Here is a 13,096-nt window from a genome sequence, read left to right as displayed (position 1 = left end):
CACGACAGTCATGACGATGTAAACAGAAAATGCGTTTCATCGCGAACACGTCCCGCAAAGGATCCATGTGGCGTCACGTAGAACAGAGCATTCTTGATGCGCTGCGAATACGTCCATGAATTCCGGCAAGGAGAGTGTGTGTTATGGGTACCCTCAAGTCACAAAACACGCCGCTGCTTCGGGCGTCGGACTCGGACCGTAGCGCCATACATAGCCTGCGCCGAACACTACGGTCAGCAACAGCGAGCGGTGCAGTACCGCAGTCTTTCCAGATCGCGTCATGCTGCCAGCAGAATCCTCTCAACACTGACGCATTGCTGACAGTGACTGCAGCCAGCTCTCCCGGAAAGTAACGTCCAGAGGCAGCACGACCGCCCCGAGCAGACAGCTACGCCGTGCAAGTAATCTTTGAACCCTGTCTGACGAGGGATCAGGGTCCCACCTCAGGAAGGTTGCCATGATCTGTGAGCAACGCTCTTGACTGCAGTCCTTTTTCCGCATTAAGAAACCGACCGCTGGGACGGCGTAACAGCAGTTAATTGAATTTAACGAAATTAGTGTTCGATCGTACTTCGGATCGATCAGCCGGAACAGTACATGATGGATGGGCGCAAAGGTCAAAGCTTAAATCATAGCGCTTTTCCCAAACGTCGCATGGAATGACGCGACAGAAGAACATGTTCGCCGCCAGGTACGGATGTGCCGACTGGGCCGGCAGGCCGCTGAACGAATCCCTGCAGCCGCCCTCGCCCGACCGCCCAGCACCGGCCCCCAGTCACTACCCAGCTATTCGTTTTTTAGATAATTGCGGACACTTGCACGCTTGCTTCGCTGCACGCTGGTGCAACACGGTACGCCATGCTGTTCGTGACGAGTGGCTTTGTTCTCGTGCTGCTCCGCCCGACACCACCTACTCTCAGCGTCTGGAAATATGCCCCTGCTAACCCGCTCCCCTCTTAGTGATCTGTTCAGGTTCGCTGCCAACCGGCTAACCACCAGTGAGCTAGAATCGCTTTCGCGCTAGCGTGTGAGTGAAAAGTTTCATTGCAAAAAGACCATGCGAGAGAGAAGAATTCTAGCCACATAAACTGGAACTTATGAACCAGTGAGAGATGTCCCAGGAAAGAAAGACATAAATTTCAAGTTGACATAAACACAACATCATAAACATGTCAAAAAGCGTTCTTGTTTTTTTCACATATTAGGTCACTTTGCTGAAACGGAATACACTAAGGAATAGCAATTTCATAACAGTGTGGTGGCTACCAAAACCTACGTAGCACCGATGTTTTTAAGCTGTACTTTGCACTCCCGTCCACAATTTTTTTTCAGACAAGACTAAGCAAAGAAATTCAACAGCAAAAAATTCAACAAGCAGAAAACAGTCAAACAAAAAATATTGGATGCTGCGCATCACCACAACACCAAATCAAACAAAACCACGACATATATACTTTCGGCCTCGGGTAAAATGGGGTCGAGAAATACAAGTCCTATGTCACTGTTTCTTGCAAAAATACCTATGCTTATTTTCATGACAGTCACCTCAACCTAACCTAAGGAGGCCTCACCTTATCTCATCCTGTCTAACCCGGTTTTATCACAGCAGCATTTGTGAGTCATTGATTCTTGCAGAACTTCTACTGCTACTTACCATGCAAGCAGCCAACTTACCCTAACTTAGAGTAATCCATATGTTGAACATCATCTTAACTCAGCTCGTCTGTTTCTTGACAGCAGCAGTTTTGATAACAACAGGAAAAAGCTTATTGTTGGTTTGTTTAAACTTGTATTTTGGTTCAACTTAGTTGTGTCAGCTTGTTGACATCAGACAAAATTGGTAACACACAAAGCAAAACTCAGGAACCAACTGAGAGGACAGGACTATCCACCAACCACTTAAATTACTTTGAGCGACTTATTATGAATGTCATCGTGAGCTTCTATCAATTCGAATTGAGGGTATGCTCCACAAAACAATCTCTCTCCTCCAAACATTACATGACTTATGGATCGCCACAAATCTGGTTTTGCTCCTTGCCTTTTCAGCTGCATCAGCGGCATCTATTTAAGTTTGGTTATTGAGGTTTATTGGCTTACGGTTTGAGATGTCGGTTCCGCACTAAAAATGGGACAGTCTGACTTTTGCTGAATACCTATATCTACCTCATATTGCAGCTGCGATGCAGCTTAGAGTGTTCCTGGGTTAAAAAGTATAGTGCAAATCTGCAATGCAGTCATTTGCCACTCAGCAACCCATTGCAACTACGAACAACATCTTGTTTAAGCAGACAAAAGGGACCACTTCAGCAAAGCTAGGGCAAATCATCAAACGTATGGAACAAAATCGTTTAATTACATGCCGTGTGGTATCATAAATTGTCTTATGAACAAAATTCGATCCGGTTACAAATCATGTAATGCAAGCAGGTGAGGTTAGCAATTGCGTGTCCCACAGGAGAAATTTACTGTTCTTTTTTTCTCAGCGCAGACTTTTTTAAACCCCCCAAACAAGAAGGTAATATCTTTCACATGGTTTGCTGACCAACAGGGTCATCCAATGTACTCACGAACTATAAATGTAAATCATGCTCGTCAATCTACAATATTAAAATGTGAAATAAGTAGGTGGAGATTTGCATGAGAAGACAGTTTCAAACGGCAGAATTTCGCTACCGAACATTTCTGTTTTAGATGCACCAGATCTGTCCCAAAGCTGTGTACGACAGGATAATGTAACGTGGTGAGGCAGTGAAACTGGAATGGCCTAGATTTATCATTGTTGAACCACCCTATGTACCAAAAAAGGCTAACTATAGGATCAACAAGACCAAAATGGCGGTAAAAGCAAGTTCCTTACTTCAAATTGTCTGCTCTGTTTCCTATGAATTATTCACTCCTGGGTGGATATCAAGCATGTGTGGGTGGCTGACGAATTAATCCAACGTAAGTATAAGACATGTTTTATTTTGTTGTACCATTTTGCGCAGAAATTGGTTAGCATTTTAGGCCGGATGGTAGCTTTGACCGGATGGGCCGGATTTTGGATGGTAGCTTTAAACGTTATCGAAAACGGAGAAAAAAATGAAGCTGTATCACATTTCTATGAAACCAAGAACAGGATTGGTAGAATCAAGATACAGACTGAGAGGTTTTTAGTCAAACTTTGTTATCAGCTCATTTGACTAAAAATCTGGGCTGTCGAGCTTAAAGGTACCGAGTGCCCTTGCTCTGTGCGTACATAGACATGATTCAGGTGAAGGTGAGGCAGGATATAATCATAACTATAGGTGTTCAGGTTCTGCGTAGCCTTTTTTATGTCTGGTGGTTTTAAGTGAACTCGGTTCTAGATAACATCTTAAAACTTCTGGAAGCGAAATGTGGGTTTAGTACGGGTATTTAGACAATAGCAGGTATGAGTGAAAATTCACATAGAATATCGGATAAAGGAATGAAAAACTCCTCCTAATAGGGTGTTGCTTAACACCCAAAGTCGGCAGCTTTGGTACACTGCTAATTGCATTTCTGCTATCGTTTCAGCCGAAGCCAAAGATGCAAATGGTTTTAAAAGGGAATAATGCATTTGACGACCGAAGCTTCCGTGTCCGCTGCATCAATACACAAGGCGCTACACAAAAGGCTTCATTGTGTTGTTGCAACTCAGCAATCAGTCCATTTTCGTCATGCTGATGGCTAGTTGTTCGTAGTCTATAATAAAAGTATGTCATAGCATATTAAAGCTTCGTGGCCTATGCAGCCCATTGTAGCCTACCGACTTGTTAACGTTTTTATGGCCTTCATAGACTTGTGCGGCATATGAAACGTTATGTGATGCCACTGAAGCGACCGAGAAAGGTGATGAATACTGAAAGTGTTGAGTAATTCAGATTCCAACGCTCCATACCAAGACCTGTTACAAAAGAGACAGGTGTTCTATTTTATTGACTGTGGAAGAGAATGCTGGTGGGGGTACTGTGTATTGGCATGACTAATGTCTGACTGGGCAATGCGAATATTGGGCAAAACAGAACGCAGTGTTTCGTATCTTCGCGATGGTGGATGAAAAATCATGCCGGATGTGTGGTTTCAATACTGTATATATATATATATATATATATATATATATATATATATACATGTATATATATACACATATACACATATATATGCATATATATATATATATATACATATACATATACATATACATATATACATGTGTGTATATATATATATATATATATATATATATATGTTTATAGCGAGTTTGTGTGTGTTTGTGTGTGTGTGTGTGTGTGTATGTGTGTGCCGATAGATGCCCTTTTGGGATACAAGAGTTTCTAATGCATGTTGCGAGTTTTTTTTGTGTTTTATTTGTTGCGAAGATCATGACCCCAGCATTAATCGACATCTAGTGAAAGAAATACTCAAGGTTTTCTTACAGTTCATCACTGAGAGTACGGCACTAGCCTAACACTTCCTCGGAATCCACTAGTTGAGTCAATATTGGGCATCTATCCAATCATCGCGCTTTATGCAACGCGCTCGGGTAGGGATGGGGGTCAAGCTCAACCCTGGAAGAGAGGAAAACTAAGAGAGCTAATGACACCAAATGCACAGAATGAGTAAGGAGTTACGTGAACGTACTGGTGTCGAAGTTAAAGATCCCTAGGCAGGCTGTGACCTTCAGATCAAATAACGTCAAACAAGGCCAAATACCAGATCAGCTTACGCAACTAGCTTGAACTGAGATACCTCTTATAAGTAGAATGCCAGTGGTGTTTAAATCAGGTCGATGACCTGATTTGACCTTAAGAAGGTAAGAATGATCAAACTTTTGACATTGTGTTCATATTACAATCGGCGCCAAGGACTTCACTAGGCGTCATGTTTAGGAAAGCGAACGGTTGATCGAGGTCGTTTTAGGTCAGTAACCTCCTCCGACCTTCGTGCAATCAAAATAAAACGTCGCTTAAAGTCGCTATGATCCAGATATTTGAAGTGGATGTAAAAACTGTCCCACGGAACACAAACATTAGTAAGAAAGCGATATGGATTTAACCTTGATCAGAACTTCACAACAAGCCAAGATCAACGCAAGTTGTCGAAATCCTACTTTTTTAGCCTAGTTGTGTAAGAAACCACGATAAAATTGTATGACTTCGTCTAAGAATCCGCAGCCGCATCATTTTGAACGATTACCTGCGAATTCCCTTCCCTGACAGCCATGGTCTGACATGGGCCTGCCATAGGTCAGTGACTTCCACTATTCTGACAGGCTTGACGCGGGATGGCTGCAGTCCACCGTTCTACCAAACGAGCTCCAACAGCGGGAACGGTGTCTAGGTGCGAACGCTAACATCAGCAACTGTTATCATCTATCATTGTTACAACCCACATTTTGCCTTTCACTTGTCACGCCCTGGATTACAAAAACAAAGCAAAACAGATAGGTTCGCTGCATGCATGCCTGATACGGCGGGGATCTTGGTATCACCTGCTCGAACCTCATGCGTTCACCTGTGCTCAAGTGACGAATGTGACGGGAGGCTGCTCAAAGTCGCATGTGATGCGACAAGCGTCACTGTGCTTGTGCTCACGTCAGAAGCTGCGTGTAGCTTTAATCCCCTGCGCATCGTGAGTACCGAGGTATCTACGGTCTCTCTCTACGCTGTTCACTCATGTAATCACATAAGTAAAAAGCGTGTTTGCACGGGTAGAGGATACAGCGTGCTGCACGCTTGGCAACGGCACATCTTCACCCAGAATTGTGTCCATTTAATTATTTTCCACCGAAAGATGCCCATTCCAGTGGTTTTGCCAAACTAACAATTCGCAGCATTATCCACCCTTACATGCGCATGGAAGAACCTCGCTTAACATGACACAAGCACGGCGAGTGAGATAAATTGGTGCCCGTTATCAGTGGTTTAATCATATTTACCGATTGTTTGTAATGATACCACTGAGAAACTTTTTGGCACGCGTACTCCCTGTCAAAAACGCGTACCGAGCACACCTGCTTAAAAGAAGTGTTCCACATTTCCATGGGGGTTTGAACTGAAATAGCCATGTTGAAGACCTCCCGGTGCTGTTCACAATCCTGCTCTTCTTAGGACCTCAACCCCTCTAGTTTCTGAGCTACACACCCGCGAAAATGGGGGAAAGCTTTATCAGGGAGAGCATTTCAGACGCCTTGGCAATTACGATGACGTAATCAAATCATGACGCATTGAGAAGCATATTTACCAAAGAGAAAATTGGGTTGTCTAGAGCAGTATTTTCCACTTAATAAGCGTGCAGTAGTTATACGTGAGCTTGTTTCATCACATCTGATGCTTGCTTCAATGTCTTCAAACGTGAAATGCTCCCTTTAAGGCAATGTTTCACATTTGAAGACATCGAAGCAAGCACCAGGCATATAAAAGAAAAAAACTGCTCTAATCCACACCATTTCTCTGTTTAGTAAATATGCCCCCCAATGTCATTGTTATATTACAGAATCGTACCACGCACAACATTGATTAAAAGCCAATTGACTGCTGTTTTATCGGGAAATCGTGCTCACAAACGCTAGATATGAACGACTCAGCCATTATATTCTTCTCAGCCCTGATCGCCGCATGCTTTATGTCATGGCAGGATTTAAATGACGTTATCATGACGTCATGAATGCCAAGGTGACATTGAGATATCCTCCGCAAAATAGCCTCCCCATCGTCGCGGGCGTTTAGCTCAGAAACAAGAGGGGCTTAGTTCTTAAGAACGGCAGGGCTGTGATCTGCACCCAATGACCTTCAAAATGACTATTCCTGTTCAAACCCCCATATCAATGTGGAATACTCCATTCAACAGACGACAGGTAGGTCAGGCAGACATCGGGTAACATTACCAGGCTCACTGCATAAATAGCCAATACTTGCGAGCCGCGCCGCCAGGTTACGCCGCGCGTCACACTCAGCATCCACCGGGAGGCAGAGGTCAGCCGGCTTGGCAGCGCCGCCTGGCGCTCCAGGGGCCGCCGCATGTCTGGCACTCCGCCAGCGCGGCGGCACGAGAAGGTATGCACCGCCGACGCGAAGGCCGCAGACGTCGGCGACCAGCCACCGAGCCCAGTGACAGGAGGCACCATTCCCTCCGCTCCCTCCACCGCCGATCTGAGCACGGCATGTGGTTCCGGTTCGGGTGAGGAAGCCGGTGGCCGATCATTTGGCCACCTCGGCAGTAGGCGAGGTGGCCATATGACCCCCCCCCCCCCCGCCGCGTGCGACCCTTCCGCCGCCAGCCCGATCACGGCACAGGTCCCCCGCTCGGCCCCATCTTGAACAACAAGGAGCCCAGGGCCGGGTCTCATTGCTCGCCTCCGGCGCTCCAGCTGACGCCGCGGACGTGCGTGTCAGCGCTGACGGCACATTGTGTGTTGGCAGCCTGGAAGGGGGGAGGGGGGGGGGGGCTGTGGGGACGACGAAAGCAGTGTCTGCAGCCCACTATCTAGTGCACTGCCACCCTCACATTATGACGAGTAGTGACCCTCACAAAGTCTCCGTTGTTGCTTATGTAGGGGCGGTACGTCGTCAGCGTTTTTAAGCCTTAGGGGGGGATGTCTCGCGTGGCCAGTGTGACAATTGATGATAATGCATTAGGGGTACAGCAAATTATATTTTATACAAACGCACCGCTATTATAGCAGTCATTTTGGTGTTCCCTGACATTCAGTCCCAAATTACGATGTGACCCTACCAGCAACGCTGAAAGGTAATTGTGAAAACAAATCGTTGTAGCCTCTGAATGTAGCTCTCATCGTATAGTATACCTCGGCTTCCGACCTTGGCGCTGACCTATGCAAACTGCGCGTCGGTGGCGAGTCTAGCGACACGACATTCAGCTGGCGCGTCGCCGACGACGACATGACGTCACGCCAGCCCCTCCCCACGGAACAGGCCAGGCGAGATAAATATAAAGTTGGGCGCGCCTCTGGCCAGCGGCGCGGCGCCGAGCTGCCGGCATTCCGCTGGCCCAGCGGCGGCTAGTGGGAAGGATGCTCAAGCCAGCAGTTGCGGCCCCGAGCTGCCGGCATTCTGGCTCAGCGCCGGCTGGTGGGAAGGATGCCCGGGCCAGTGGAGGGTCCCGTGCTGCTGGCATTCCTGGCTCAGCGCCGGCTAGTGGGAAGGATGCTCGGGCCAGTGGAGGGTCCCGTGCTGCTGTGCTGCTGGCATTCCTGGCTCAGCGGCCGGCTAGTGGGAAGGATGCTCGGGCCAGTGGAGGGTCCCGTGCTGCTGGCATTCCTGGCTCAGCGCCGGCTGGTGGGAAGGATGCTCGGGCCAGTGGAGGGTCCCGTGCTGCTGGCATTCCTGGCCCCGCGGCGGCTAGTGGGAAGGATGCTCGGGCCAGCGGCGCGACCCCGCGCCACCAGCACTCCTGGCTCAGCGCCGGCTAGTGAGAAGGATACTCCGGCCAGTGGAGGGCTCCGAGCCGCCGGCATTTCTGGGCCAGCGGCGGCTGGCGAGAAAGGCCCCCGGGCCGCGCCTGTGGCTGCTAAGCGGCGATTGGCTGCTGCCGGCAGTAGACTCATCGTAGATAGAAAAGGCTGTATCTATTCACAGAGCTATTCCGTTGTATTCGTCCAGGAAGTGATACCAAATTTCGATTTTAGTAAGCGCATAATCAGCTGCAACAAATCCCGAACATGCGTCGCCTTGATTAAAAATGCATATTGTACTCAGGATCAAAGGCAAGCTGATCAGCATGGAAGGCCCTCTGATGATCTGATGCTGCCTGTTGAAAATAAATAGTGGTAATGCACTTTGACTTGAACCAGCTTTTCTCTGCAAAATAAGGAAAGCTCCGATGAGGTAATAACACACGCGACTTGACCTAACTTATAATCATCTGGCGGCTCGACAATGGACAACAAGCAACCTTTAACATTATTTGTAAAACTTCACATGCTGCGGGCAACGAATCAAACGGACATGCATGTATGCATATAGAACAATGTGCCAGGTGGAAAATAACCTTAAAGTGAAAAGGACTAGCAAGGATGACATTGGCAAGACGTGGATGGTAAATTTAGGCGAAATCAGCGAAGCTAGGGGACTCAACGCAACATTTGAGTGCATTGCGTAGCCTGGATAACCCATACGACCATTATCATTGCAGTGACAACGCATGCCTTGCTATCCTACGAAATTCATTGTTATTGTTAATGCGCATGCATGCGTCCAGGCCCAGCGATGCGTGCGTATCACTATATTTTGTATCGAATCGCACCTCACATTGATATTCATGGATATTCATCTTTGAAAATTAAATATCTGCAACGCATACATTGTAACGCATTTTCGTTAAGCCTCATTCACCACCTTGAATTGTCCTGAGTGTGTACCGATAGGGCAAATACTTTTTGCGATGTATATTAACCCACACCTCTTTGTGACGCACTCCAACAACAGTAAACTAACAAAACGTCGGCGTAAAAACCCAAGTCTCACGCTTTTTTCGAGGTGCCCGCACCACCGTAGACCTCTGTCATACCAGCGCAGCTTCCTTGCATCAGTCTCATTCCGGAGTTCCCATCCATTCCATTAGCATTGGCTTTCCCGCTGGTCTTCGCCGATGCACAGTCTCAGCCGATGGTAACGCCTCCGACGTACAGCAGTCCGAACATCCAGACCAAAAACTCACCCAGCCAGAGATCACCTGGAACAAAAAAGGCCGTGTGCACTGAGTTGCTTTGGTGTCAAAGCTTCCTACTCGACTGAGGTGGCATGGTATTTCCAGAGAAATAGCTCACCACGGCGGCCTCTGCCATCATGCTCATTTGGGATTCAGGAAAGGGCTGCTTAAAAATGACAGCAACTTTACAGGCAACTGTTTATACGAACCCATGGCCGCGTGAAATTAGAACTCTGAAATTGAAAACTGAAAAAACTGAAATTAGAAATTAGAAATTAGAACTTAGAAGAAATTAGAAATAAAGTTGGTTTTCGATTGAGGCCCCGCCCGTAAAATAGGAGCTGTCCTAGCTTAGCCGGGGTCAGATTTATTATTTTAATTGGCGATGGTATACACGATTGTCCTGCATACACATGCATCAGGTTTTAAAAATAAAAAAGTCGTACAAGCTATTGTTGAAGAGCTTGGCACGTTCAAAAGCAGACAGGACAACGTTGGGAACGGACCATGTACCCTCCACAGCGGGTGCAGCGGCATGTGAATGTTTTCTCGCAAGGATGCTACACATCCATATGCGACGATGTAAGTGCACGCTAAGAATACAAACCCCCAACGGGCTGGAAAGAGGCACAGCCACTGGTGAAGGGCGATTCTCAGCGAAGGCACAGGAAGCCGCGGTTTACAAAACGGTAGACGGAGAACACCTCGTGATCGATGTTCTTGCATCTTTTCTCTAAAATTAATAGAATTGTTCATATCCTGGAGACTGATTTCCGTGTTGAAGCGCCGCATATGCCACGTGGTGATGTGATACACAGATGTGTGACAGGGTGCTGTATTGCGCTGTATAACTTTCTACGGCGCATACCACGCATAGTGACTGACGCAGAAAACTTGACGGTAATTATGCGACTTGAGTTTAAAAAAAGTATTGAGATCACTCCCGCGAAGGCATGTGGGGACGCGTCTCTGTTGCAAAGAAACGTTCATTTTGCCAGTAGGTTTGAAATTACCCGCTTGAAGATCGCTGCGAAGCGTCGTCGACAAACAGGTATCAACACTCATCCTTCGGACTCGCGGACGGGAGTGTCCTTCTTCCCATTCTGGTAAGCAGCCCTCGATTGGAAATATTCGATATCGCGTGAGCAAGAGACACACAGCACAAAGCGACCTGGCGTTGGCAAACCACCAGAGGGAACGGCATCCACAAACCACCAGAGGGAACGGCATCCACAAACCACCAGAGGGAACGGCATCCACAAACCGTCGAAGAGAACGCGTTTACTTGTGATGTACGAGCCAAGTATGTGCAGCCCCACCCCGACGAACTGTGTATATGAGCTAAGCATGTGCATCCCACCCCGACGAACTGTATGTTAACTTGCGATGTACGAGCCAAGTACGTGCAGCCTCATCCCGACCAACTGTGTGCCGCGGCGTGCTGCTATCGAATAAACATGCCCATGCATGTACGAATCTTTTTTTCAGCGCGTACCTTACCCAGCCCCCAGATGATCATAGGCCGCCACACCAGGCGGCAGTGATCCTATACCGTACCCATCTCCAGGTGGCCACAGGCTGCCATACCAGACGACAGTGATCCTGTAACGGAGCCCACGTCCGTCGGTGACCCACCTGCTCGTCTGGCGTCTTCATATCACCAGACACCCTCCCCCGACCAGTGATAGGCCCGCCCGGCCCCCTGACTCGTCAGGACGGCTCGCCTGTCCGGGCGCCCCTCCCCTCCCTCCCCCCGGCGTCCGGGTGTCGTTTCCGCCGCGCCCTCACCTCAGCAGACCGCCCCCGCGCTACTCACCCGTCTGCAGACGCTCTCTGGCTCGCCTGGCCTCCTCCTCAGCGGTGATGGTCGTGTTCCGTCGTCTCTTCGGCGGTCTCGGCCGGCGATGGCTGCCGGTCGGACGGCGGTGACCCGGACCGTCGCCGTGCGGGGGCCGCTTCGCTCGACCCGGCTGACCTGGCGGCTGCCTTTTGCGACTTGACGGTGTCCCCCGCGGCGGTGACGAGAGCTGCTTAGCGAACTTCTTGAACTCGCTCATCGCCGAGCCGAACTTGAGCTTGAGCTTGTGCATGACGCCGGTGTCAGCGGGACCGGATCGCGACGGTTTCGGCGCGTGATAGTAGAACATTGCGCCCGCCTTCTGCTGCACGTCCGCCATCCCGCGGTGTGTCTTCGCCTCCTCCCACTGCTGCACGTGCCGCTGCTGCTGCCGCTGGAGCACGCCGGGCAGCGCGTGGTGCCCGGGCGGCAGCGCCGGCGGCAGATAGCCGGGCGCCGGAGCCGGCTTCGGCGTGGCCTGGTAGCCGGCCGCCGGGGTCGGCTTCGGCGTGGCCTGATAGCTGGCCGCCGGCCGGGGCGGCTCGCCCCCGGCGCCAGGCAGTAGCATTGCCAACAGCAGCGGCAGCAGCAGCGTCCAGCTCGGCAGGGGCGAGCCCATGACGACCACTGGCGGCGCCGGCGCCGTGCCGGTCCATGTCGTGTACGGCGCGCGGTCGCCCCCGGCCGGAGGCGGCACGCTGATCGGATCGGCGCTCAGCCACTGGACGGCGCGATGAAGGAGCTGGAGTAGACGGCTGGAACAGCAGCTTCCACTTTCACCGGTTTGGATGGGATTGGGGCACAGAGAAACGCGGGCGGCTGTCTGCTGTCAGGTGAATCGGGTCGCCAGGGTGGCTGGAAATCGGCTTATCGTCTCGCCGGACCCGATCGCGCGATGCAGCGAAATCAGAATCTGCTGTGGAATGCGGTCTTGTTAGCAGTGCTCCCGCCTGATTCAAAGTAGACTTCGATGCTTGGTGGGGTATCCGCCACTGGTCGTGCGTTGCGGAGAACGGCGCGATGGACGTGTGCCAACACCGTGAAATGGCAACAGGCGGGATGGTTGTCTCACTCACCATCCATTTGGGGTGACATGCTGGCCTTGTTTTGCTTTTTTGGCATTGGACGCCTTTTCTTACGTTAAGGATGACCTCAATCGCTGTTCACACTTTCAGAATCTAACCACTGAAGCCTTTGTGCGGACATGCGTCACGTTGGTCCGATTACAGGTGGTGCGCGTGCGGGGACGGGCGCCGCTGGCGACCGGAGGCGGACGCACGCGCTCCGGCTGCGTTCGGACTTGATGCCGTCGGACTGCGTGCGCCGGCACTAAGCTTCGTAGGGAGAACGTAATAAATGGGCCGGGCTTATTTCAGCTGCCACAACATGGCACGTCTCCTTCAGCATGGACCCGGTGTGCCCGCAGATTTAAAAACAACGGAATGGTTTGCTTTGAGCTCGACCCAGCGATATGCTACACCTCCCCTGATAAGACGCGCACTGGCTCGCCAGCCGCGTCGCGTCTCGTCGCCAGCAGCTCGCCAGCCGCGGGGCCTCGCTAGCTTGTATGGGGAATGCAGCATC

At 50.0% G+C, this 13,096-nt stretch overlaps 1 protein-coding gene across 1 annotated transcript; it reads right to left on the bottom strand.

The window, feature by feature from the left end:
- Positions 1–8,594: 8,594 nt before the first annotated feature.
- LOC119103102 (translation initiation factor IF-2) lies at positions 8,595–12,131 on the bottom strand. The gene is made up of 2 exons (XM_037226553.1): positions 11,492–12,131; positions 8,595–9,699 (listed from the first exon to the last, which is right to left on the bottom strand). Exons 1-2 carry the CDS (start codon positions 12,129–12,131, stop codon positions 9,626–9,628), a joined length of 714 nt encoding a protein of 237 aa, XP_037082448.1. The 3' UTR covers positions 8,595–9,625.
- Between the last annotated feature and the right edge of the window lie 965 nt (positions 12,132–13,096).

This window comes from Pollicipes pollicipes, unplaced genomic scaffold (assembly GCF_011947565.3).
Source record: "Pollicipes pollicipes isolate AB1234 unplaced genomic scaffold, Ppol_2.1 Scaffold_5724;HRSCAF=6776_pilon_pilon_pilon, whole genome shotgun sequence".
NCBI lineage: Eukaryota > Metazoa > Arthropoda > Thecostraca > Pollicipedomorpha > Pollicipedidae > Pollicipes > Pollicipes pollicipes.
This window is presented reverse-complemented; position numbering and strand designations above follow the sequence as displayed.

Coding starts and splice junctions, on each gene's coding strand:
- LOC119103102 (XM_037226553.1), bottom strand. CDS start 12,131: ATGGGCTCGCCCCTGCCGAGCTGGACGCTGCTGCTGCCGCTGCTGTTG. Junction 9,700..11,491: donor CAGAGAGCGTCTGCAGACGG/GTGAGTAGCGCG, acceptor TTTTTGTTCCAG/GTGATCTCTGGCTGGGTGAG.